Genomic DNA, 27,156 nt, shown 5'->3' with positions numbered 1-27,156 from the left:
CAGAGATCAAATTGCCAACATTTGCTGGATCACCGAAAAAGCAAGAGAATCCAGAAAAACATCGATTTTTGCTTTCTTGACTATACCAAAGCCTTTGACTGTGTGGATCACAAGAAACTGTGGAAAATTCTGAAAGAGATGGGAATACCAGACCACCTGACCTGTCTCTTGAGAAACCTGTATGCAGGTCAGGAAGCAACAGTTAGAACTGGACATGGAACAACAGACTGGTTCCAAATAGGAAAAGGAGTATGTCAAGGCTGTACATTGTCACCCTGCTTATTTAACTTCTATGCAGAATACATCATGAGAAAACGCTGGGCTGGAGGAAGCACAGGCTGGAATCGAGATTGCCAGGAGAAATATCAATAAACTCACATATGCAGATGACACCACCCTTAGGGACAGAAAGTGAAGAACTAAAAAGCCTCTTGATGAAAGTGAAAGAGGAGAGTGAAAAAGTTGGCTTAAAGTTCGATGTTCAGAAAACTAAGATCATGGCATCTGGTCCCATCACTTCATGGCAAATAGATGGGGAAACAGTGGCTGACTTTATTTTGGGGGGCTCCAAAATCACTGCAGATAGTGATTGCAGCCATGAAATTAAAAAGACACTCCTTGGAAGGAAAGTTATGACCAACCTGCTGCTGCTCCTGCTAAGTTGATTCAGTCGTGTCCAACTCTGTGCGACCCCATAGATGGCAGCCCATCAGGCTCCCTGTCCCTGGGATTCTCCAGGCAAGAACACTGGAGTGGGTTGCTATTTCCTTCTCCAATGCCAACCTAGACAGCATATTAAAAAGCGGAGACATTATCTTGTCAACAAAGGTCCGTCTAGTCAAGGCTATGGTTTTTCCAGTGGTCATATATGGATGTGACAGTTGGACTACAAAGAAAGCTGAGTGCCGAAGAATTGATGCTTTTGAACTGTGGTGTTGGAGAAGACTCTTGAGAGTCCCTTGGACTGCAAGGAGATCCAAACAGTCCATCCTAAAGAAGATCAGTCCTGGCTGTTCATTAGAAGGACTGACGTTGAAGCTGAAACTCCAATCTTTTGGCCACCTGATGTGAAGAGCTGGCTGATTTGAAAAGACTTTGATGCTGAGAAAAGACTAAGGGCAGGAGGAAAATGGGACTACAGAGGATGAGATGGTGATGGTTGGATGCATCACAGACACAATGAACATGGGTTTGGGTGGATTCTGAGAGTTGGTGATGGACAGGGAGGCCTGGCATGCTGGGGTTCATGGGGTTGCAAAGAGTCGAACACGACTGAGTGACTAAACTGAACTGAATCATAGTGCAATATATAAATATGTCAAATCAAAACATTGTACACTTTAAACTTACACAATGTTATATGTCAATTATATCTCAGTTAAAAAAAAACTGTTGGAAGAGATAAATACATCTTGAATGCATTCACAAACAATATTCACTCCTTGCTCACTCATTGCAGCAAGGATGACAATATTAAAATAGAAATTATATCATGTCCATGTGGAGTTTTCATTTAGCCAACAGCTTTGTCCTTATACTTTGAATAAAATCCATACTCTTCACAAATATTTGAATGCTGTGGCCCCAGACTACTTCTTCTATCTTTTCTTATATTCCTGATGCTCACCTACATTAATTTAGCCAGCTTTGCTCAAATCTTTCTTATCCTTCAAGTCTCAGATTTAAAAAATCACATTTCAACTGATAAATAGATAAACAAAAATGTCGCATGTCTCTACAATGGAATATTATTCTGCCTTTAAAAAGAATGAAATTTTGAGACATGCTACAAAATGGGTGAACCTGGAAGACATTATGCTAAAGTGAAATAAGCCAGGCACAAAAGGACAAATGCTATATGATTTATTCCATTTACATGAGACCTAGAATAGGCAAATTACTAAGTTATATGACACAATCTGTATATCCTAAACTTTGATTCTCCTCTTCTAACTATATACTGAAAGTACTGAGGACCAGAGAAACATGCCCAAGCTAGTTTTGTGAAGTTCATGTCCTAGTGCTGGGTGAGTGGACCATAGTAGGTGTGAAGGAATATTTCTGGAAGCAATTCCTACAGTAGGATTGACTAGCAGAAACTTAACTATACACAGAAGTCACTGTGAATCACATAATATATCTCACTTGATGCAAACTAAATGTGTCCTCAACTCAATCTCACCCCTATAACTGGATTCCCAAAAATGTCTGAAGCTACTCCCATACTACCTGAAACAAGGGGAAGCGTGATACAGGAGCAGTGAGCATGGGAAAAGATTGTTTTAACCTATTGCTGCTAAAATAGCTTGCTTTTAAAAGTTTTTTCACATAAAAAAAAAAGTGACCACTCTACAGGACCCCTCTCAGAACTTGGCCTCCATCAGGTCTCTGTCAGGTCCCTGTCAGGTCTCACTGAGTCCCTTACAAGGTCTTTCCTAATTGTCTTTAAGGCTTAATGTTGTCCCAGCCTTCCTCAATGAGTTATTCCTCAGGGCACAGACCGTGATCCTTCTAAATTATAAATTAGATTAGATCACCCCAAAACCCTTCAAATGCTTCCTGTTACATGTAGAATAAAATATAAATCTAACCATAATGTTATAAGACCACTAAAGACTGAGCTCCTGATTACCTCTTGCCATTATTACCTACCTCTCTTTTTTCACTACTTTATGGGAATATCATAATAGATAATCATAATATCCCCAGCCATCTTTATTCCACAAATAAATCAAATTTCCTCCTGCCTTAGGACCCTTACTGCATTTGAAAATTCTTCCTTACCCCAGATCTTACACTGCTTTTCACCCCTTTTTTTTTGAAATTCAAGACTTAGTTGGAGTTTTTAGAACATTGAGCAACTAAGCACACAACCACTGTGATTCTTTTTAATTTATGCTGTTTTATTTCATTAATGTCGCTTAAGTTTTGAAGTCATTAGTTTGTTTTCTTGTCCTATCTCCCCACAGTAGAATAAAAAAAATCCAATATGTGCAGGAAACATGTCTGTATTTCGGAATAAGGTATCTTTAAAACCACGAGACCAATGCCTACCATCAGTTCAGTTCAGTTCAGTCGCTCAGTCGTGTACGACTCCTTTTGTGACCCCATGAATCGCAGCACGCCAGGCCTCCCTGTCCATCACCAACTCCAGGAGTTCACTCAAACTCACATCCATCAAGTCAGTGATGCCATCAAGCCATCTCATCCTCTGGTCGTCCCCTTCTCTTCCTGCCCCCAATCCCTCCCAGAATCAGGGTCTTTTCCAGTGAGTCAACTCACACATGAGGTGGCCAAAGTATTGGAGTTTCAGCTTTAGCATCAGTCCCTTCCAAAGAACACCCAGGACTGACCTCCTTTAGGATGGACTAGTTGGACCTCCTTGCAGTCCAGGGACTCTCAAGAGTCTTCTCTAACACCACAGTTCAAAAGCATCAATCTTCAGTGCTCAGCTTTCTTTAGAGTCCAACTCTCACATCCATACATGACTATTGGAAAAACCATAACTTTGACTATATGGACCTTTGTTGGCAAAGTAGTAATGTCTCTGCTTTTTAACATGCTGTCTAGGTTGGTCATAACTTTTCTTCCAAGGAGCAAGCATCTTTTAATTTCATCGGCTGCAGTCACCATCCACAGGGATTTTGGAGCCCTCAAAATAAAGTCTGTCACTGTTTCCCCTGTTTCCCCATCTATTTACCATGAAGTGATGGGACCAGATGCCATGATCTTAGAAATAGATTCAGGGATTAGATCTGATAGACAGAGTGCCTGATGAACTATGGATGGAGGTTCATGACATTGTACAGGAGACAGGGATCAAGACCATCCCCATGGAAAAGAAATGCAAAAAAGCAAAATGGCTGTCTGAGGAGGCCTTACAAATAGCTGTGAAAAGAAGAGAAGTGAAAAGCAAAGGAGAAAAGGAAAGATATAAACATCTGAATGCAGAGTTCCAAAGAATAGCAAGGAGAGATAAGAAAGCCTTCTTCAGCGATCAATGCAAAGAAATAGAGGAGAAACAACAGAATGGAAAGACTAGAGATCACTTCAATAAAATTAGAGATACCAAGGGAACATTTCATGCAAATATGGGCTCAATAAAGGACAGAAATTGTAAGGACCTAACAGAAGCAGAAGATATTAAGAAGAGGTGGCAAGAATACACAGAACTGTACAAAAAAGATCTTCAGACCCAGATAATCACGATGGTGTGATCACTCACCTAGAGCCAGACGTCCTGGAATGTGAAGTCAAGTGGGACTTAGAAAGCATCACTATGAACAAAGCCAGTGGAGGTGATGAAATTCCAGTTGAGCTATTTCAAATCCTGAAAGATGATGCTGTGAAAGTGCCGCACTCAATATGCCAGCAAATTTGGAAAACTCAGCAGTGCTCACAGAGCTGGAAAAGGTCAGTTCTCATTCCAGTAACAAAGGGCAATGCCAAGAATGTTCAAAGTACCACACAATTGCACTCATCTCACATGCTAGCAAAGTAACGCTCAAAATTCTCCAAGCCAGGCTTCAACAGTATGTGAACCATAAATTCCAGATGTTCATGCTGGTTTTAGAAAAGGCAGAGGAACAAGAGATCAAATTGCAAATTCGCATTGGAGCATAGAAAAAGTAAGAGAATTCCAGAAAAACATCTGCTTTGTTGATTATGCTAAAGCATTTTGACCTTGTAGATCACACAAACTGTGGGAAATCTTAAAGAGATGGGAAAACCAGACCACCTGACCTGCCTCTTGAGAAATCTGTATGCAGGTCAGGAGCCAACAGTTAGAACCAGACATGGAACAACTGACTGGTTCCAAATCGGGAAAGGAGTACGTCAAGGCTGTGTATTGTCATCCTGCTTATTAAACTCCTATGCAGAGTACATCATGAGAAACGCTGGGCTGGATGAAGCACAAGCTGGAATCAGTTTGCCAGGAGAAATATCAACAACCTCAGATATGCAGGTGACACCACCCTTATGTCAGAAAGTGAAGAAGAACTAAAGAGCCTCTTGATGAATGTGAAAGAGAAGAGTGAAAAAGTTGGCTTAAAACCCATTCCATGGGGTGGGTCTCAGTAGAAAATATCAACTGTTGCATTCCTTGTTGCCAAATCAGAGACAACTCCCCACTGAAACACTAATAATAATATCCTCACAGTCCTGACTAAGCTGCAGGCTCACTAGCAAGATTCCCAGGAACTTTGCCATTACTCCTGTCTCCCTTTGGTCCCCAAAGGACTCAACTCTGAAAATTGATAATGACCCAGAATCCCTATGTTTCTGCTTAATATATTGCAAAAATAGTCTATAATACCAATCAGAATCAAAAAACTTTTCGACTCCCCCACCATCATCCCCATTCTATTTGCCATGCCACCCACAACAAGCGAGTGGAGACAAAAGAAGAGAGAAAGAGCGGTAACAGAGAGTAAAAGATCCAAACACAGAGAAGACTTGGAAAGAATCTTGTAGGGGCTCAAAATGCCAAAGAAATGTTCAAAATTTTGTGACAATAATTGTCTGACACTTAGACTGAGTTTTTCAAAAGCTGAGAAGCTTGTTGTCTAAACTGACCGCATGCAATGTGCATGTAAGGGTGTGTAGTGTGTGTGTGCACAGTGTGTGTGTGCATGCGTGTGCATGAACTGAGGGGCATCAGTGAGCTAAGTGACAACAGTATACATACCACAGATTGTCTCCTTTTGTATAATTGAGCAGCTCAGAGACAATAATGGGACAAAGGCATCACGCCCTTTTGTGTTTTCTGAATTTTAGACCATAGAAATGGAATACCTATTTTAAAAATAAATAAGACCAATATTTTTTTTTTTGTAGATTGCTTTTAGTAGGATGGCTGTTTTAACTGTTAATTCTTCTAATTCATGATTATGGACTATCTTTCCAATATTTTTTTAAAATAGTAAAGTAATACATGGATTTGCTAATACCTTCTGAAAATAATACAGTAAAATAAACGCTTTAGAAGGTACTGCTTTGGGGATCCCCTGGGCTGTGACTCCCACCCCACACGGGATACTGCACAGGTGCAGCCCCATCTGTCGCAGTGTGCGTCTCTCACGATGCAGTAGTACACAGCAGTGTCTCGCAGGGAAGCCTGGGGCAGGCTCAGGGTGCTGAACTTCCTGTCAGGAGGAATTAACAGAGATGCCACTTCATTTTCCACGTTTGTCTTATATCCTTGAATGATAAATTGTGGTCCCTGGTTGGGGAACTGTCGATACCAGAAGATATTGTCACTTGTAGCTATTGTGGTGTGGTTACAAGATATGTTCACTTCTTGTCCTTCGTATGAGTCAATGAAGATGGGCTGGGAGGTCTTAGCAAGACTCAAAGTACCTGTGGAAGTAAAAAACACAACACTAGCTCCTATTTTGAAATCAAATTTAAGGTCCAACTCAGCACCCTCCAGGTTCTTTCTCAAGTAAACCTCTTATTTTCCCACCATATACAGACACACACAATTTACTTCTCACTTGTGTTTTGGGACACATTTTTAAAATAATTATTCTGAGGATTTACCAGGAACACATGAACAGACAAATTACTCCTCACTCATGTTTTGGGACACATTGTTTTATATATATTTATTCTTAAGAATCCCGGAAACACATGAACAGAAGTGGCAGGTCTAATTTCTTCCTCCCTTGGATAGACCAGAGCTCAGTAACCCTGAATGTCTTTATTTCTCTCACTCCTCACATAAATGCCAAGGAACAGCCTGGAGAAAAATAGGACCCCAAAGCCATCCCTCAGCATCTTGAATAAACAGCAATGGTAGCAGACAGGATTGTAGCTCCTTGTCTGGACCCAGATCCCAGTTTCTTTAAACGCCATAATAACTCACCCAAGGTCAGGAGCACGGTCACTCTTGTTATCTGCCTCATATTCTAATGTAAACCAGGACCCAGAGTCTAAGTTCCGTTGCTGAGTCTGAGCCTGGACCAGGCTATGAACCAGGGAAGAGACATAGCAGCAACTTCCAGAGCCCACACTAGCAGCTCTCACACGGGGCTGTCCCCAGAAGCAAGCCAATAGTAGGGCGACAGCTCCTCAGAATGGGCTTCCCCTCAAGGTTCAACTGAGCACTCAGGAAGAAGAACAATGGTAAAAACTTCTAGCACAACAGCACAGCAGCCTGGATTTCCTTTTAGATCTTTGCTATATTCTAACCCTCTAAAGATTTGGTCTGAATGAAACAAATATTTCAAAGGGTAGATTCCATTAGGCTCCTTATTCCTCATCGATTTTCCACAGTTCCAGAAGGTGCTCATCCACTGTAGTCAGTCTCGTATTCATGGAGCTCTGAGAATAATCCATCTGAGGTGGTCGTTCATGCCCAGAAATACCCCATTGGTTCCAATGTAAGAAGAAATGAAATCTTAATCTTATTCCACAAAAGAGCAAATAAGGCCATCTGAACTGGACCTTTCATCTCCTGACACCCTGGTGTCCTTTTGTAATCACACTAAGTCCACACTGTACATCTGCTACTTAAATTCCTTTAACAGATATTAAACGGAGAAGTGGACCCCTCACTAGTCCCTACTGACCAGCTAGGAAAAGATATTTGATGTAGAATCAGTTACCAAAACAGGAAGTGGAGGAGAAGAAGAAAAGGCACAAGTTCAGAGTCAAGACAGACCTAAATCCAAATCCCAGCTCTTCCACCTTGTGACCTAGGGCAATTCTCTCCTTGGAGCCTCAGTTTCTTCGTCTATAAAATTGAGACAATAACACCTACTTCAGAGTCAGCCTGTTGTAAACAGTCAGCTGCTGCTGCTGCTGCTGCTAAGTCACTTCAGTCGTGTCTGACTCTGTGTGACCCCATAGATGGCAGCCCACTAGGCTCCCCCGTCCCTGGGATTCTCCAGGCAAGAACACTGGAGTGGGTTGCCATTTCCTTCTCCAATGCATGAAAGTGAAAAGTGAAAGTGAAGTCGTTCAGTCGTGTCCAACTCTTTGCGACCCCATGGACTACAGCCTACCAGGCTCCTCCATCCATGGGATTTTCCAGGTAAGAGTAATGGAGTGGGGTGCTATTGCCTTCTCCGAAACAGTCAGCAGTAAACTGTAATTGCTTCTCATTCCTTTCCTTCTTTTCTAACCCACATTAAAGAACCGTGACCAGTAGAAAGCAGTTGTGTAGGAATTATAGTATATGTGACTATTTTAATGTATATATGGATCATTCACTCTTCCTTCAAGAAATACCCAGTAGAGAATCCCCTGGCAGTCCAGTGGTTAGGACTTCAAGTTTCCATTGCAGGGTGTATGTGGGGAACTAAGATTCCACAGCCAAAAAATATATATATATATAAACTCAGTAACAGTAAAATAAATAAATAAATAACTCTGAAAAAGAGCTAAATCCAAAAGAGATCTTAATTTTAGTTTGAATCAGCCAATTGCAATAATCCAAACACGTTAGATACTCACATTAATGTGGAAAAAAATAGTGGTACATTGAGTTCTTTGCTCATATAACATGGGAAAGGAAAATCACTAGAAAATATTTGGGGAACATTTCCAGGTCTAAAATTGTTGAAAGTATTCTAAGTAAGCAACTTTTTCATTTTCCCATGGAAAAGATCAATGAGTACCAATGACTTCTAGTAACATTTTGACACAGTATATATGAAATAACAAGTATGGAATGACCAGCTTCCTTCAGTACCAGGTGGAGAAGAAAGAAGGATTTATGAAGGAGTCAAGGCAATGGCACCCCACTCCAGTACTCTCGCCTGGAAAATCCCATGGACGGAGGAGCCTGGTAGGCTGCAGTCCACGGGGTCGCGAAGAGTCGGACACGACTGAGCGACTTCCCTTTCACTTTTCACTTTCATGCATTGGAGAGGGAAATGGCAACCCACTCCAGTGTTCTTGCCTGGAGAATCCCAGGGACAGAGGAGCCTAGTGGGCTGCCGTCTATGGGGTCGCACAGAGTCGGACACGACTGAAGCGACTTAGCAGCAGCAGCAGCAGCAGCAGCAGCAAATATGCTAGAATACCTTGTACAGAAGTAACCTAAAAGGGTCACATTTTAGAATCAGCTCGTTGCAACAGCGACCCCATGTGGTCAATGTGGATTTAATTTGCAGCTTGTACAGCTGCTGCTGCTGCTGCTAAGTCAGTCGCTTCAGTCGTGTCCGACTCTGTGCGACCCCATAGACGGCAGCCCACTAGGCTCCTCTGTCCCTGGGATTCTCCAGGCAAGAATACTGGAATGGGTTGCCATTTCCTTCTCCAGGTAGGCCAGTCTACAGGGTCGCAAAGAGTTGGACACTACCGAAGCTACCCTGTGTGCATAGGCACAAGACTTTTTTTTGCCCCTGTGGCAGCTCTGCCCCAGTGAGAGTTGAGCATGAAGGTGGCACAGCTGCCTGGCTTTTGAGGACCCTGGCAACGCCAAATGTGCAGGGACAGGGACTGCCTCCACCGCAGGACTTATGGCGCTATCAGAGTCTTTTTGAGTTTCTTGTAGCTGGTCCTCAGAAGACCTCTTTGGCCAGTCTTTCTCCAAGGCTCTGCCCCTTCAGGCACTTAGAGGGCTTCCTTGCCTGGGGTCCTTCTCCATTGCTCAGGTGCATCAGGCACATAGAGGATCCCCCCTAGCTGGGTTCCTACTATATAGAGGGGCGCATCAGGCACTTAATGGGGCACCCTGGGTGGGGTCCTACTCCATAGTTCAGGGGTCAGGTGTTTGATGAGCCAGCCTCCCTATTGTTCAGTTGCCAACGCTGGCGTGTACAGGGAGAGAGGCTATAGTGATGGCTCCACCCCCTATGCGTGACTCAGCAGTATCGCCTTGCTTCCATGGCTGCTCGGCTTTTCTGCACAGGCATTGCACACCACAAACTCTTCCCTCACATCCCCTTAATCTGTCTCTGTGCAGTCAACAGCAGCCCTCGCCCAGGGATTGCTCCACAATCCCTAAACTCCAGCTCCCAGCCACTGTGCCATCTGGGGTCTGAATGGCTGTGGCAAGGACCCTCTGATTTTCATTCCATGTAGGCAGCCACAGATCAGCTGTTTCACTCTCAGCCTTAAATGTTTCTTCTCTGACTCAGACAGTTGCTCCAGTGTGGGGGTTGGACCCCTGCTTCAGTTCCCTCACCTGCTGAGAGCAGGTCCAGTCCTACTAACACTGCTAGTTTTCCCCCTAGTTCCTTCTCCTACCGAGTTTTGTGTGGGTCTATATATTCTTTTCTGCTGACCAGATAATCCTGTCCACTCTCAGCTGGTGTTCAGCATGTACTTCTGTGTCTGAAGGTGTATTCCTGATGTTATCCATGGAGAGAGATGTACCTCATGTCCACCTACTCCTCTGCCATCTTGTTCTCTCTCCTAATTTTATTTCTTTTTTATGTGTTCACCTGACTGGTCATATTTTCTGTAATGGAAATGCCTTATTTTTGTGTTAAGATATTTCACTAAAGGTTATTATCATTAAGAAAAAGAACTAAATAAGTTAGAATAATATCTACTGACCTGTGGGAATGCACATGACTGTACTATGTGAAAAATAAAACATTTATTATATATATATGCTCAGTCGTGTCCAACTCTTTGCAGCCCTATGGACTACAGTCCACCAGGTTTCTCTGTCCGTGGGATTTTCCAGGCAAGAATACTGGAGTGGGTTGTGATTTACTACTCTGATATACACACACACACACACACACACACACACACATCAATATTCAGTTCAGTCACTCAGTCGTGCCCGACTCTTTGCGACCCCATGAATTGCAGCACACCAGGCCTCCCAGTCCATCACCAACTCCTGGAGTTTACTCAAATTCATGTCCATCAAGTCGGTAATGCCATCCAGCCATCTCATCCTCTGTCGTCCCCTTCTCCTCCTGCCCCCAATCCCTCCCAGCATCAGGGTCTTTTCCAATGAGTCAACTCATCACATGAGGTGGCCAAAGTACTGGAGTTTCAACTTCAGCATCAGTCCTTCCAATGAACACCCAGGACGGGTCTCCTTTAGAATGGACTGGTTGGATCTCCTTGCAGTCCAGGGGACTTTCAAGAGTTTTCTCCAACACCACAGTTCAAAAGCATCAATTCTTTGGCGCTCAGCCTTCTTCACAGTCCAACTCTCACATCCATACATGACCACAGGAAAAACCATAGCCTTGACTAGATGGACCTTTGTTGGCAAGGTAATGTCTCTGCTTTTGAATATGCTATCTAGCTTGGTCATAACTTTCCTTCCAAGGAATAAGCGTCTTTTAATTTCATGGCTACAATCACCATCTGCAGTAATTTTGAAGCCCCCCAAAATAAAATCTGACACTGTTTCCACTGTTTCCCATCTATTTCCCATGAAGTGATGGGACCAGATGCCGTGATCTTCGTTTTCTGAATGTTGAGCTTTAAGCCAACTGTTTCACTCTCCTCTTTCATTTTCATCAAGAGGCTCTTTAGTTCCTCTTCACTTTCTGCCATAAGGGTGGTGTCATCTGCATATCTGAGGTTATTGGTGTTTCTCCCGGCAATCTTGATTCCAGCTTGTGCTTCTTCCAGCCCAGCTTTTCTCATGACTTACTCTGCATATAAGTTAAATAAACAGGGTGACAATATATAGTCTTGACGTACTCTTTTTCCTATTTGGAACCAGTCTGTTGTTCCATGTCCAGTTCTAACTGTTGCTTCCTGACCTTGACTAGACTTCCGCACAATTTAGTGCTTCCCAGGTGGTGCTAGTGGTAAAGGAGTATAGGAGTGTCAGTGTAGGAGATCTAAGAGGTGTGGGTTTGATCTCTGGGTCGGGAAGATCCCCTGGAGGAGGGCATGGCAACCCCACTCTAGTATTCTTGCCTGGAGAATCCCACGTACAGAGGAGCCTGGTGGGCTACAGTCCATGGGGTTGTAGTCGGACACGACTGAAGAGACTTTGCACAGAGGGCAGCAAGGAAGCCAGTGTAAGTATCACAGAACATCTGAGCAGGACACCAGGTGGCAGTGCTTCAGCTTTCATGCCTGCTACATGCAGTGTGGCAGAGTCTGATTCTCAAGGAAGGAAAATAGAAAGATTTAAATAAAGAATTCACCAGGTTAAAGATGAGTAAAGATGTAAAGGAACTTCAGAGATAACACAATGTAGATATTTGGGAAGATAGCATCACAGGAGTGTTTAAAGAATAATATGCCATCGTAGCCCTCAATTTTCCCAGCATACTATTATATAAAAAACTTGCTAAAGCATTCAGCACTGTTAACTGGTTAGTGGATGATTTCCTCATCTACTCATCCTGGGACTTTGTGCCTAGGTTTGGAATCTTCTATTCTAGTTCACTTTTGGTTTCAGTTTAAACCAGTAATGTCACCATCACTCAGATGTCCAGCCACCCTATTTTGAGTCCAAGTGCTTCTCCATAGTCCAGACCTTGCTCCTCAGGAGCCCCCTAAAATGCTACACTCTGGTGGTTAATAAAAGGTGGAGAAGCATTTCACAGTTAGGAAAGTTATGGCTCATTTCCCAAAGATTAAAAAAAAAAAGAAACAATAAAACCTATCTCATAGGGTTTTGATATTTAAATTAGATGATGAGTCTGAAATGCATACCACAGTGCCTGACATAGAATAAGCTCAAAAAATATCATCTTTCTTTTTTTCTAGTGAAACCTGCCTTTTCTTCAATGTCCAGAATCTGTGACTTGTTACTACTTTTTTTTTTTCTCCACATTGGTTTGATGAGGAAAACTATAGGAAATTTATTCAATCACTTATATTCTTTGAGACAGTCATTATTTTTCCCTGTCCTCTTGGGTCGTATTCTCCTAGCTACATTAGTGCATTCAGGGTGCTGTAAGGACATAGATGGAGCACTCAGAGGAAGCTTTATTTTCACTTACCTGATGAATAATAATATTATTTTAGTATATTTATTAGGTATTGAATATCAAATTTCTGAATTGGATCTCCAAGATTGTCCCATTCTTCCTGACTGTTTTCTTTACTGATTAATTTTATGTGATTTATATATTTTTTCATTTGAGTCATTTTTCAGAAATATGCATTGCAAATATAGTTTAAAAGTCTGCACATTGACTTTCCACCCTCTTAGCATTGATATTCAACACAGCCATTTTAATATATATCTTCATTTTCATAAGAAGCTAGCTTGAAAGTTTTATTTGTTTATTTTATTAAACACTTTAAAAATACTTTTCCTTTGTAACTTCTATTGGTCTGGATGAGAAGTCAGGTATCACTGTTTTTTCAAAGTTCTGAAAACTCTTATTTTTTCCAGTAGATTTATTATCTCTACTTTTAAAATTAATTTTTATTGGAGTATAGTTGCTTTACAATGTTAGTTGCTGTTGTACAGCAAAGTGGATATGTATACATATATCCACTCTTTTTTAGATTGTGCTCCTGTATAGGTCATTATAGAATATCGAGTAGAGTTTCCTGTGTTATACAGAAGGTTCTCATTAGTTATCTATTTTATATATAGTAGTGTGTATATGTGAATCTCAGTCTGCCAGTTTATCCCTCATATCCCTTTCCCCCTTTGGTAACCATAATTAGTTTTCTACATCCTGGACTCTATTTCAGTTTTGTAAACACCTTCATTTGTACATACCACTTTTTAAAATTCCATCTGATAAAAGAGATATCAGATGACACTTGTCTTTCTCTGTCTGACTTACTTCACTCAGCATGGCACTCTTTGGGTCCATCCATGCCACTGCAAATGGCACTGTTTTGTTCTTTCTCATGGCTGAATAATATTCAATTGTATATATATGCCATATCTTTTTTATCTATTATTCCATCATTGGACATTTAGGTTGCTTCCATGTCCACCTACTGTAATTAGTGCTGCAATGAACATTAGAGTGCTTATATCTTTTCTGCTTGTATAGACTACTCCATCAACTCTAGCAACTGCCTGAGTTCTAATCTTTATATATAACTAATCTCTTATTCGACATCACTGATGGTCTGCTTCCCTGATTGTACCTTAAGTGAGACAAGGTCTAAGAAGAAAGGGCTAAGGAAATGATTTTCATAACGATTCCAGATAACTATACCCAGATTTGTGATGTGAGTGTATTTTAGTGAAGCAGTCACTTTAAATTATTATGGAACAAGTTTATAGCTTTAAACAAGTTTACACATGTTCAGTATGATTGATTTAAAGTCGAAAGTTCAAGAGAAGAATGTATTAGTAGAAAGTTACTGTGGACACCTGCTTCCAAATATAGAAAGATCTTTGATTTACTTCAAGATTTAACTACAAAATTTAATGAAGGGAATATTTATAGATTTGCAGGCAGGGTTAAGGAAAACAAAGAAGAGATGGGAAGCATCAAGATACTAGCAAGAGCTGAAAGGCTGTATCAACCTGGGCAATCAGAGGAAACTCTTAGTGAAAGGAGAGGCAAGACCTGTGAAGTGGATCCACCAGAAAGGAGTTGCAGGAGATAAGATGTGCTTTCCCAGTTCTAGTGTCTACTGGCCTCCTGCTCAAATGGGGGACCCAAAACAGTGGTGGGAAACTGGGGGACAAAAGGGAGGGAGAAACCACAGTGATTCCCTGTCTTCTTCAGTCTCCAGTTCCTGTGGGGCAGGCCCACCTGGTTCCAGCCGTAGCCTGGTGATCCACCTAGAAGGAGCTTTTATTTAGAATTAAATCTTCTGATCCAGACCACAGATGAAGCAACCACAGGACTACCATCTCTCTTCTGGGATGTGCAGGTGTGAACTTCAACTGAGGATCTGAAGCAGTGGGGCTCTCTCTTATTAAGCTCTGGGGTTTTTGTTCAGCTTTTCCCATTACTTCAAGCACTGTGAGCTTCCAGAGAGCACAGAAGTACTCTGCAGAGTCTCCAAGTTGTAAGGCTGAAATGATGAGGCTGATGGATTTATGTGCTTTATGGAAGTTTACCGAGTAGCGGCCATTTCTTGCATTACCGTATTCTGAATACTGATGAATAAGAAAAGTCATCTCTCCCCTGGGAAGCTGTTTATACCAAAAAATGTAGTAGTAGTCCATGCTCCAACTTACTTCATATCGACAATTCAGGGTGACTGTCTGCCCCACTTGACTGGATACCACTGTCTGGACTTGAGTTACTTGCTGGGCCACACTGGATCCTATAGGGAAAAAAACAGAAAACAGAGATGAAGTAGTAAATAAAATAGTGTGGGATTTAGATTAATTTAAGATCCAGAGACAAACCAAATTGAAATTATAAAATGTTTCTTTTTCTCCAACCCTCCTTTCCTCCCCAAGTCCCTGTGAAGCACCACGTGCCTGTGTGCAGCCCTTTCACCCTGAACTCTCACACCCAGGCTTGGAAGCATCCCTACCAGAGAAGGTGATGGCCAGGAACACCCAGAGCAGCCTGGAGAGCGGCATGAGGCATGGATTCCCCTGCACAAATGTGCTCAGTTCTGCCTCAAGCTGAGAGTTCAGTGTCTCTGTGTGCCTGGCAGCACATATACGTAGTACTTGTTCTTGTGTGACTGCTTCAAACAGGAAGTGGGGTTTGTCATGTTCATAAATCACATGGTCTTTTTCACAGATGGGAAAAACTTTTGGCTCACAGATGTTTAATTTTCTACTTTTCTTTCCATGATTCTTATGTTAGGTAGATCCTGAAAGCGTCATGGAGAAAGCAGTTAGTATTATGTGTGTGAGGGCTTCCCTGATGGCTCAGATGGTAAAGAATACACCTACAATTCAAGATACCCTGGTTTGATCCCTGAGTTAAGAGGATCCCCTGGAGAAGGGAATGGCAAACCCACTCCAGTGTTCTTGCTTGGAGAATTCCAAGGATAGAGGAATCTGGTGACTACAGTCTATGGGGTCCCAAAGAGTTGGACATGACTGGGCGACTAACACACATACATGTTAAGGGTTTGAGCTGAGAGAAACAGAAGACTAAATAAGTTGACATACACTGATAATAATTTTGCCAGCCCATTCAAAACATATTAGTATACACTATGAATCCTTTCTGTAATCTACTTACTGGTCATTCTGGTCATTCATTTAGCCTATGCTTATATTTGTTTATCCAGAATTTAATGACTCTTTAAAAAAACCACAATAAAACAAACTCACAGATCTTTAACTTTCTTATGTGTGTGCTGTGCTGTTGCTTCAATCATGTGCAACTCTTTCCAACCCCATGGACTATAACCTGCCAATCTCCTCTGTCCATGGGGATTCTGCAGGCAAGAATTCTGGAGTGGGTTCCCAACACAGGGATCAAACCCTCATCTCTTGCACTGGCAGATGGGTTCTTTAACACTAGCGCCATCTGGGAAGGGCCAAGAATACTGGAGTGGGTTCCCATGCCCTCTTCCAGGGAATCTTCCTGACCCAGGGATTGAACCACCATCTCATGTCTCCTGAATTGCCAGCTGGGTTCTTTACCACTAGCTCAACCTGGGAAGCCCTTTAGCTTTCTTGACAAAAGGCAGTCTTTTCCAAAATAATTAATGTGTCTTTTTCTTTTCTCACTTGGTTCTAGGTCTTTGTTTATATTTTTCAATAAATAAAGTGACTTCAATATCAAATGATAAAACATCACTCCTGACTTTCAGAATCTATTCAGTTGTATGTGTTTTTTTTTAATGAAATGCTTAACAGGAAAAAATATTAATCTTTGAAATCTGACATTGAGTTTTACTTAGTAGACTTTGAAGAGCATCAGTATATTCAATCCTGCTGCCTTTACAAGTAGAATTGTATTTATTAGATCAGGTGTCCTTAAATTGTCCTCATGTCATATTTTTTACCCCAAAGTGTTCAGTTTCTCTTCTTAGTGGTTCTTTATTTTTCTCTGTAAGGTCAAGTTAAGCATGTTGACTTTTTCTGTGCCACAAGGCTACAGTGCGCTCTTACAAAATATGGTATCTGTAACACTTAGCAAATGTTGACACCACACTATTTGGTGACTGAAGTTTTGTATACTGTACATGATCATGTAGAATGTCATTGTCAATCTTCCATTTGATTTCATTGTTTTAATAGATGAATTAATATAAAAGAACCAAAGGCAAATAGACAAGTAGAAAAGAAAGTACAGAAAGATCTAAAACAGTGCCAGTTCTTAGATTTTAGTTGAAGTAAGACATTAATGAGTCATGCAGGGAGGAGAGTTTATATTTAGTTGAGACATCTAGTCCTCTGTTCCATTTCACCTCTGGGTGCTGGCAGGAAGCAGCTCTCCTGGTTTCCAATTATCTGTAACTAAGTAGAGGACACCACAAATGCCCACAACAATGCAGGGAGAACATGAAGGCAGTTTTTCCCCTTTGTTGATATGGCCTTGCTCTGAGTTCCTGACAGCAATGGTGCATGTTCCCTCAGCTGCATTATAGACTCTGACTCTGAAAAACATAGCTTCTGGCTGGATCAAGTCTGAATGTGCTGACACTCAGGTTGGAAGATTTAGACTGTCCTAAACATTGTTCTGCCTTCCCTTGTGATTTACTAATAAATAATAATACCTGATAAAGGACAAGCCAGAGTTTAATATTGAAGGATGTAATTGAAAGATATTTTTTACTTAAAACTTCCAAATTTAGTAGTAAATTAATCTCTTCTAAAATCTGGGATGTTATCTGAAACAAATTCATTATGAATCATTCTGGGATTGCAAATATTCATTCCTGTTCTGATTGTTCTCTTGCTTTTCTAATTTTGATTCTAAGATGAATTATACTAACTGCTCCCTAGTTTTCCTAAAAAAGACCAACAATAAGCCATGAACTCCCTTTTCTTCCCACTTACCCACCAAACCATGTGAACTGGTAACTTTAGCACATAACTTCAGTATAGCAAATATCACACAGACAAATGAACACAGAATAGGCTTCTGACTTTTGTAATCTCTCCAGTTGAGTATTGCAATACCAAGTGGTAATGGCTGTAAAATCATATTCATTTGTGATGTAACTCTGTGATTAGCCTATTAAAAGTTTAGGAAGCAAGAACCAATGGGTCTTCTAAATTCAAATATTTGACCATGTTGCTGTCATGTATGCAGTTATACTCTTTAGTACAATCTTATAATTCTCATTATAGTTGTCATGAGGATAAAACTTCTCCTAAAATGTTGCTTAATCAGTAAAAATATTAAAAGCGATTCACAATATATATGGTGTATATATATATTGTTTAAATATTAATATATATAATTAATAAATTAGTATATATTTCTAAAATAAAAATATTTCCTTTCTTGACATTGAAGGAATGAAAATTCTATTTCATTTTATTCTAAAATTTCAACTAATGAAGTCATTTACATCAAATTAATCAAATTTCAAACATTTTATTTTTGTTTCAACACCTCATAAAGAAACCCCAATAAGAATAAAATTCTTTTTATAATTTTATTTATTAATTAATTTAGAGTGTTTGGGTCTTCATTGCTACACAGGCTGTTCTCTAGCTGCAGAGAGACGGGGTACTCTGTCGTTGCACTTCTCATTGCGGTGGCTTCTCTTACTGTGGAGCACAGGCTCTAGAGCAGAGACTCAATAGTTGTGGTGCACAGGATTAGCTGCTCCATGACATGTGGGATCTTCCTGTATCAGGGGTTGAACATACGTCACCTGATTTGGCAGGCAGATTCTTTACCACTGAGCCTCCAAGGAAGACCTAACTGAGTTATTTTATAACAGATTGTCCTTGGATTCTCCATGGTTCCTTCATAGGAATCCCCAAACTCACATAGCATATGAGGGCACAGAATTACTACTGAGATTCCCAGATCTTCCCTAGTTCTCCCTCTTGCATCTCTGGTGACTGTCTTCTGAAGCTCACTTTGCATTCCAATCTGGGTGCTACATCCTATTTTGAGTTTTATATATTTCAGTCCTATGAAAGATACTCCAGTCCAGTAGTTGTACATCCTATTCCAAACTTGTTATTCAAGTGTTCAAACTACCTGAAAAAAAGCAAAACAAACTTCGAGAGGATTTCCCTGGTGGTACAGTGGATGGGAGTTCACCTGCCAATGCAGGGGACACGGGTTCAATCCCTGGTCTGGGAAGGTTCCACATGCCCTGGAGCCACTGAGCCCGGGCACCACAACTATGGAGTTTTTGCTCTAGAGCCCAAGAGCCGCAACTACTGAGCCTGTGTGCCACAACTACTGAAGCCCACATGCCCTGGAGCCTGCATGCTGCAACTACTGAAGCCTGTGATCCTAGAGCCTGTGCTTCACAACAAGAGAAGGCAGGACAGTAAGCCTGTGCACTGCAGCCAAGAGCAGCCCCCGCTTAGCGCAACTAGAGAAAGCCTGTGTGCAGCAGCAAAGACCCAGAGCAGCCAGTTTTTTTTTTAATTAAAAAAAAATATTGGAAAGCCAAGAGGGTTTACACACTGACAACATTAAAAAAATTTTTTATAGTCATCATGCTGTATATTGCACCCCCAGGACTTATTTCTCTTATAACTAGACGTTTCTGTCTTTTGAACATAGTCACCTATTCCACACCCTACACCCCCAATCTATTCTCTGTATCTATGAGGTCTGGGGGTGTGTGTGTGTCTGTGTGTGTATATGTCTGTGTGTGTATGTTCCTGTACCTGTGTCTTAGAGTCCACATATAAATGATTTTATACAGTATTTGACTTTGTCTGCCTGATTTATTTCACTTAGTATTGTGCCCTCAAGATTCATTCATGTTGTTGTAAATCTGTGAAAATTTTTCTTTTTTTATCATGTTTTCTTTATCCATTCATCTGTCAAAGGACACTTGGGTTGTTTCCATGTCTCAGCTGTTGTAGATGAACTGCAATAAATGAGGGGTACAGATATCTTTTTGAGATATTGACTTCATTTTCTTCAGATGAATAATCAGAGGTGGAAATGCTGAATATCTTGGCAGAGCTAATTTTAAATTTTTGAGGAACCTCCAAACTGTTTGCCATAGAGGCTGCACCAATTTATATTTCCGACAACAGTGGGCAGGGTTCCCTTTCTTCTACATTCTGGTCAAAATTTTTTATTCCCTGTCTTTTTGATAGTAGCCATTCTGGCAGATGTAAAGGGATAGCTCTTTTTGGTTTTGATTTTCATTCCCCTGATGATTAAAGATGTTGAACATATGATTTACCTTTTGGTCATGACTCGATGGACGTGAGTCTGAGTGAACTCCGGGAGTTGGTGATGGACAGGGAGGCCTGGCGTGCTGCGATTCATGGGGTCGCAAAGAGTCGAACACAACTGAGCAACTGATCTGATCTGATCTGATGTCTTCTTTGGGAAAATGTTTATTCAGATCATCAGCTTATTTTTAAACAGACTTTTGTTCTAATGATTATACAAGGTATTTATATATTTTGGGTATTAGCCCCTTATCAGATATATGTTTGGGCAATATTTGCTCTCATTCTGTAGGTTGCCTTTTCATTTTGTTGATGGCTTCTTTTGCCATACATAAACTTATTAGTTTGATGTAGTTACACTTGTTTTTTTTTTTCCTCTCTTGTTGTCCTTGCTTTTAGTTTCAAATACAAAAAAAAAAAACCTGTGGCCAATACTGATGTCAAGGACTTACCCACTATGTTGTTTCTTCTGAGCTTTACTGTTGTGGTTTTTATATTCAATTCTATAATCCATTTTGATGAGTTCAATTTCATTCTCTTTCATGTAGCTTTCCATTTCTCATAATACCATTTATTGAAGAGATGTTCCTTTCTTGAGGGTATATTTTTGGCTTCTTTGCCGTGAACTGACTGTGTATGCAAGGGTTTATTTCTGGGTTCTCTATTCTGCTCCATTGATCTATGTGTCTTTGTTTAATGCCAAAAAAAAAAAAAAAAACCCCACACACTGTTTTTATTACTATAATTTTGTAATATAGTTTGAAATGAGATCATGTGATGCCTTCAGTTTTGATCTTTCTCTAGTTCACTTTGGCTATTAGTAGTCTATTGTCTCTCATACTAATCTTAGGGTTTGTTTATTCTATCTCTGTGAAAAATGTCATTGAATTTTGATAGAGGTTTCATTGAATCTGTAGAATGCTTTGGGTAGTATGGATATTTTAACAATTGAATTTTTTCGGTCTGTAAGAACAAAATATCTTCCCATTAATTTTTGTCTTCAATTTCTATAATCAATGTTTTACAGATTTCAATATACAAGTCTATACTTCTTTGCTTAAAGTTATTCTTAGGTATTTTCTTTCTGATGTGATGGACAAAGAATTGTTTTCTTAATATCTCTTCCAGATAGTTCATTATTGGAATTCAGATTAATTTTGTATCCTGCAACTTAGCTGAAGACTAACATCTTGGGGGCATGTCTCCCACTGCTAAGCCAGATGATCTGATTTTCTTTTCACTTTCTCTTTTTGTGTACTCAAAAAGTGTATATTTTAACTGTGGTAGGAAATCTCTGTGCTGTTTATTTTTGGATAAATAATTTCTAGTGCTTAAACAAGTTAAAAGTTTTTTCTCTAGCATTTTATTGGCATTTTATGGCCTATTGAAAGTACATCTGTCAAAGTTATAGGTAACAGGAGTTATCTTATTCCTTCCATGAATCGATTGGACTAGTAAAAGCTGTGGTTGCTACCATCCAATTTAAAAAATTTTTTTAAATACTAAATAATCCTTACATGGAACAGTACACAAAATTATGTGCAGACACATTTTCCCCTGGCAATGATGGTTAACAGATATTTAATTTTGCTATATTTTCAATAGCTCTCTCCAAACGTTACAGATAAAACTAAAGAGTACTCCTAGTACTATTCTTATTTTTAAAGTAATTACTATTGGGAAGATTCCATGTGTGTCTTTTCAATTTTACTGTTATAGCTATGTATCACAAAACAATATATTATATTGTGATTATATTCTGAAATTTCTCATAAGTAGTGTCATGCAGCATATATCATTCTGATGCTTTTTATACTCAGCACTTTATTTTTGTAAGATTTATCTAAGAAAATAATATAGAGAACTGTTTCTTTGCTTGTAATAGTTCATGTATTTTGACTTCATATGTAATTCATTATTCGTTCATTCTGTACTAGAATGGTTATACGTCTGCTTACAGGATTGGTGTGACTATCCTAAATGCCTCATTGTTCAAATGTTGGAATCCCTTGAATGTAGATAACAGGAATTGGAATTGCTTGACTTTTAAATATATACATTTTCTACTTTATTAAATAGTTCAGGCAATTTTTCTCTGAAGTTGTTAAATAAATGTTCTTTATGTGGTTGCTTTTCTCCATCTGGAGAAATTTAATAGTCTCCCTCTATTTGGGTCAAAACTTAATGCTATTGGATTTTCACATTTCTGGTTATCTGACAGAAATGAGACAGTAAATTGCTTTAATTTCCTCTGATTACTGCAGAAGTTGATGTTTTATATGTTCACATGTCTATTTCCTCTTCTTTAAATTGCCTTTATGTAAATTATCTTTATTATCTCTTTTCATTTTGAATGTTTTTCTTATTTATTTGTAGAAGCCCCCTATATAAACTTAATTTCTAATGTTTTCTGGTTACATGGTTTACTATGCATCCTACTATGCATTCGATTTTTAATTATGTAGTGGGGCACGCTTGCAGGTTAAAAACTTCCCATCTATTAGGAATTCTCTATAAATTTATATTTGTAATTGTCAAGTTACTTTAATGATTATATACTTATTTAGCTTTTCTATTTCTTCTTTAACTATTTTTGATAATATATATATTTTAGAGCATCTATCAGAACACTGAAATATGTGGCCAAGTCTTTTTCTTGTGTCAAGGATTTCTTCAGATAGTAAATCTCTACCCTTGTTGAGGTCCCCTGTGAAACCTTCTCTGTTCCATATGGAGGCATGTCTCATGAGGTTCTGGAAGCCTTGGTCTGGGTGCTGGACACACCAGGAGGAGGCAGGGCTCTCAAATTTCTCATAATAGGGCCTCACTTGTCCTGGGATCCCTTCAAAGGCAGAAACTGGCCCTCAAGCCGAGTCACTGCATGGGGCTGTCTCTCCTCCCATAAGATCAACATCAGATCAAGGAGACTGCTGCACACTGAAGAGAATATGCCTCTAAATAGATTCTAAATCTCACAATTATTCTGTATCATTAACAATACTTGATATAGTTGTCTTTTTATCTTTAGCCAGAATAATGGGTGTATGCTGCTGCTGCTGCTAAATTGCTTCAGTCATGTCCAACTCTGTGCAACCCCATAGACAGCAGCCCACCAGGCTCCCCTGTCCCTGGGATTCTCCAGGCAAGAATACTGGAGTGGGTTGCCATTTCCTTCTCCAATGCCATGCATGCTAAGTTGCTTCAGTTGTGTTCGACTCTGTGCAACCCCATGGACAGCAGCCTACTAGGCTTCTCTGTCCACGGGATTCTCTAGGCAAGAATACTGGAGTGGGTTACCCTTAATGGGTGTATAGAGATGTCACTGTGGCATTAACTTGCATTCCATGATGACTAATGATGTAGAAGAGGGGATTACAAACTTCTTCAATAAAGGGTAGAACAGTAAACATTTTTGTCTTTGTAGGCCATTCATTCTGTTGCAACTACTGAACTCTGCCATTGTTTCATGAAATAAGTTATTGATAATACATAAATAAATAAGCTTTCTTAGGTTCCAACAAAATTTATTTACAAAGTAAATGGCTGAATGGACTGGTTCATGGGCTGTATTTTGTTGATTCCTGATGTAGAGGACTCCATGGCTTCACAGGGTAATTCTCTAAACATTTGAAGAATAGTTAGGTCCCATCCTTCTCAAATTTTTTCCGTAAAATTGAAGGTGATGAAATATTACCAAATTCACTCAATGAAACCTTCATTACCCTGATGCCAAAACCAGACAATAAAACTACCCAAAAAAAGTCAGTTTCTTAAATGAACATGGATAAAAAAAATCCTCAACAAAATATTAGCAAACTTCAATTCAGTCAGTTCAGCTGCTCAGTCATGCACAACTCTTTGTGACCCCATGGACTGAAGCATGCCAGGCTTCCCTGTCCATCACCAGCTTCTGGAGCTTGCTCAAACTCATGTCCATAAAGTCAGTGATGCCATCCAACGATCTCATCCTCTGTTGTCCCCTTCTCTTCCTGCCCTCAATCTTTCCCAGAATCAGGGTCTTTATCAGTGAATCAGTTCTTTGCATTGGGTGGCCCAAGTATTGGAGTTTCAGCTTCAGCATTAGTCCTTCCAATGAATATTCAAGACTAACTTCCGTTAGAACTGAATTAAGTTAGGAAACTTAATTCAACAATTTATGAAAGAATCATATATCATGGCCAAGTAGGATATAGTCTAGGTGTACAAGGATGGTTCAATATTTGCAAATCAATCAACATGATATACATTAATAGCATGAAGGATAAAAACTTATATAATTATCTCAACAGACAAAAAGTATTTGACAAAATTCAGCATCCATTCATGCTTAAAAGTCAATAAACTTGGTATAATGGGAACACATCTCAAAATAATACAGGCCATTTACAACAAACACACAATTAATATCATATTTGATGGTAAAAACTGAAAACTTTTCTCCAAGATGAGGAACAAGACAAGGATACCTACTCTCACCATTTCCATTTAACATAGTACTTGAAGTCCTAGTCACAGCAGTCATATAGGAAAAATAGAAGACATCGAAATTGGAATAAAACTATTAAAATGCAAAAAGACAGCCTATCAAACAAGATACTGGCAAATAATTAGTCAATAAGGGGTTAATGTCCAAAATATATAAAGAAATTTATATGCAACATAAAAACTATAAATAATCTGATTTTTAAAAAGGCAGAGGACCTAAATAGACATTTTTCCAAAGAAACATACAGCTGGGCAACAGACACATGAAAAGGCATTCAACATCTCTAATCATCAGGTAAATGCAAATCAAAACACAATGAGATCTCACCTCACCCCAATCAGAACACTATCATCAAAAAGCCAAGAAGTAATGAGTATTGCTGAGGATGTGTAAAAAAGGGACACTTTGGCACCCTTGCTGGGAAAGTAAACTGGTGCAGCCACTATTTAAAACAGCATAAAGGTTCTTCAAAAATTAAAAATATAAATACTGTATCATTCAACAATTCCATTCCTGGATATCTATCAGAAGAAAACAAAAACACTAATTTGAAAATATATATGCACCCTAATATTCACAGAAACATTATTTCTAATAACCAAGATATGGAAGCAATCAGTATTCATCCATATGAATAGATAGAGAATATGTGTAATATATATATATATATATACACACACACACACACACACAATGAAATATTACTTAATCATAAAAAGGATAAAATCTCATCATATGAGACAACACCGAAAACCTGGAGGGTATTATACTTAGCAAAGTCAGTCAGACAGAGAAAGACAAATACTGTATGTTTTCACTTATATATGGATTCTAAAATGCAAAACTAACAGAACAGAAACAGACTCATAGATATAGGGAATAAACTACCAGTTACTAGAGGGGAAAGGGGTGAGTGTAGGAGTGAAATAGGTGAAGCGGATTAAAAGGTACAAAAATTATGTGTATTTTTCCATACTTACAAAATAAATAAAATTATGTAATGTGCAGTTAGGAAAGGAATCAATCCTGCCAATACCTTAACTGTAGCCAGTGAAACTGATTTCAGACTTCTTGCATCCAGAATTGAAAGAGGATAAATTTTAGTTAAACGACCAAGTTCATATTAACCATTGAGCATATATGTACTTTTTGTTTGCTGTGTCGCCAGGAGTTGGACACAACTGAGCGACTGCACTTTCACTTTTTACTTTAATGCATTGGAGAAGGAAATGGCAACCCACTCCAGTGTTCTTGCCTGGAGAATCCCAGGGACGAGGGAGCCTGGTGGGCTGCCATCTCTGGGGTCGCACAGAGTTGGACACGACTGAAGCGACTTAGCAGCAGCAATAGTAGGATGAGATGTATCTGCAGTTGTCTGTTGGGACGCATCATGGTGAGGCAGGTTTGGATGGACATTCTTGGGACAGCCAACTTAGCTGAATAACATCTTCTTGGAGTCACTTTTCTCTTCTTTTAGTTCCTTTAACTTCTTCTTATTTTGAAGTAGAGCATGTTGTAGCTAAATATTTATTTTGATAGGGCTTCCCTCATAGGTCAGTTGGTAAAGAATCCGCCTGGAATGCAGGAGACCCCGGTTCCATTCGTGGGTCGGGAAGATCCCCTGGAGAAGGGATAGGCTACCCACTCCAGTATTCTTGGGCTTCCCTTTTGGTTCAGTTGGTTAAAAGGATCCCCTGGAGAAGGGATAGGCTACCCACTCCAGTATTCTGGCCTGGAGAACTCCATGGGCTCTATAGTCCATGGGGTCGCAAAGAGTCGGACCCGACTGAGCGCCTTTCACTTTCTTATCTATTAATAGACCTCTCCTAGCTACAAGTTTGAGACTCCAGCGCAGAAGAAGATACAGATTGAGAGGAAGATAAAGACCAAAGTCTCAAATCTGTAAGGCCAATAAGAAGCACTGCAAATGCCCTGTGGTGGCCTCACGGTGTGACTGTGGCTGGAGGAGGGGCTGAGCCCCGCGGAGGGTTTGAGTACAGGCTGCAGGTGCCCGGGTAGCACAGTGCTGCACAGCACAGAAGTAAGTGCCTGAGTCTGTGGTCCGCAAAGAGGAAATGTGCAGTGAGCTGCGGCGTTCTTTAGGGACTGCCGTGACATTTAATCTTCCTTCCTGCCTTGTTCCTGAAGGAATGTAAATGAGGTGGATGAGGCGGCCCCCGGGCTTCTGAAGATACCACCGAACACTGTCTGCCAAGGTGGAGAAAATACACCACAGTGTAGAGCTGTCTCCCTCCTGTGGAGTCAGGGCTGGGGGACTCTGCTCCACATCCACCCCTCTCACACCTGATGAGAAAGAGACAGACAGTCACAGGTGAGGCTCACTGTAACTCTGAAAAAACCCTGAACGTGTTCCTCCAGCTCCCATCGATGTTGAGAAGGATAGGAAGTGTGCAGGACTCGTCAACTCTTTCTACTCCCTCCCTCAACAGTACAGCAGCTGCTCATTTCCTCAGATTCCCCTGCAGGGCAGCCCCAACTCACAGCAAACCTGGGCAAACAAAAGCCCCAGCACAGTGCCCACTAGCCTCTTCAT

General features: G+C 40.2%; 3 gene segments (V, D, J or C); all 3 read right to left on the bottom strand.

Moving 5' to 3' along the window:
* Positions 1-6,082: 6,082 nt before the first annotated feature.
* On the bottom strand, positions 6,083-6,908 carry LOC113889310 (the record flags this gene model as incomplete). The annotated part of the segment is given in 2 exon segments: positions 6,083-6,360; positions 6,869-6,908. Coding segments are annotated over 2 exon segments (318 nt in total), but the record flags the coding sequence as incomplete, so codon positions are not given.
* Positions 6,909-14,647: 7,739 nt separating this feature from the next.
* Positions 14,648-15,403, bottom strand: LOC113889309. The segment is given in 2 exon segments: positions 14,648-15,138; positions 15,355-15,403. Coding segments are annotated over 2 exon segments (540 nt in total).
* An 11,093-nt stretch (positions 15,404-26,496) lies between these two features.
* LOC113889308 lies at positions 26,497-27,156 on the bottom strand. The segment is given in 2 exon segments: positions 26,497-26,906; positions 27,105-27,156. Coding segments are annotated over 2 exon segments (462 nt in total).

This window comes from Bos indicus x Bos taurus, unplaced genomic scaffold (genome assembly GCF_003369695.1).
Source record: "Bos indicus x Bos taurus breed Angus x Brahman F1 hybrid unplaced genomic scaffold, Bos_hybrid_MaternalHap_v2.0 tig00011744_arrow_arrow_obj, whole genome shotgun sequence".
NCBI classification, from domain to species: Eukaryota; Metazoa; Chordata; class Mammalia; order Artiodactyla; family Bovidae; genus Bos; species Bos indicus x Bos taurus.
This window is presented reverse-complemented; position numbering and strand designations above follow the sequence as displayed.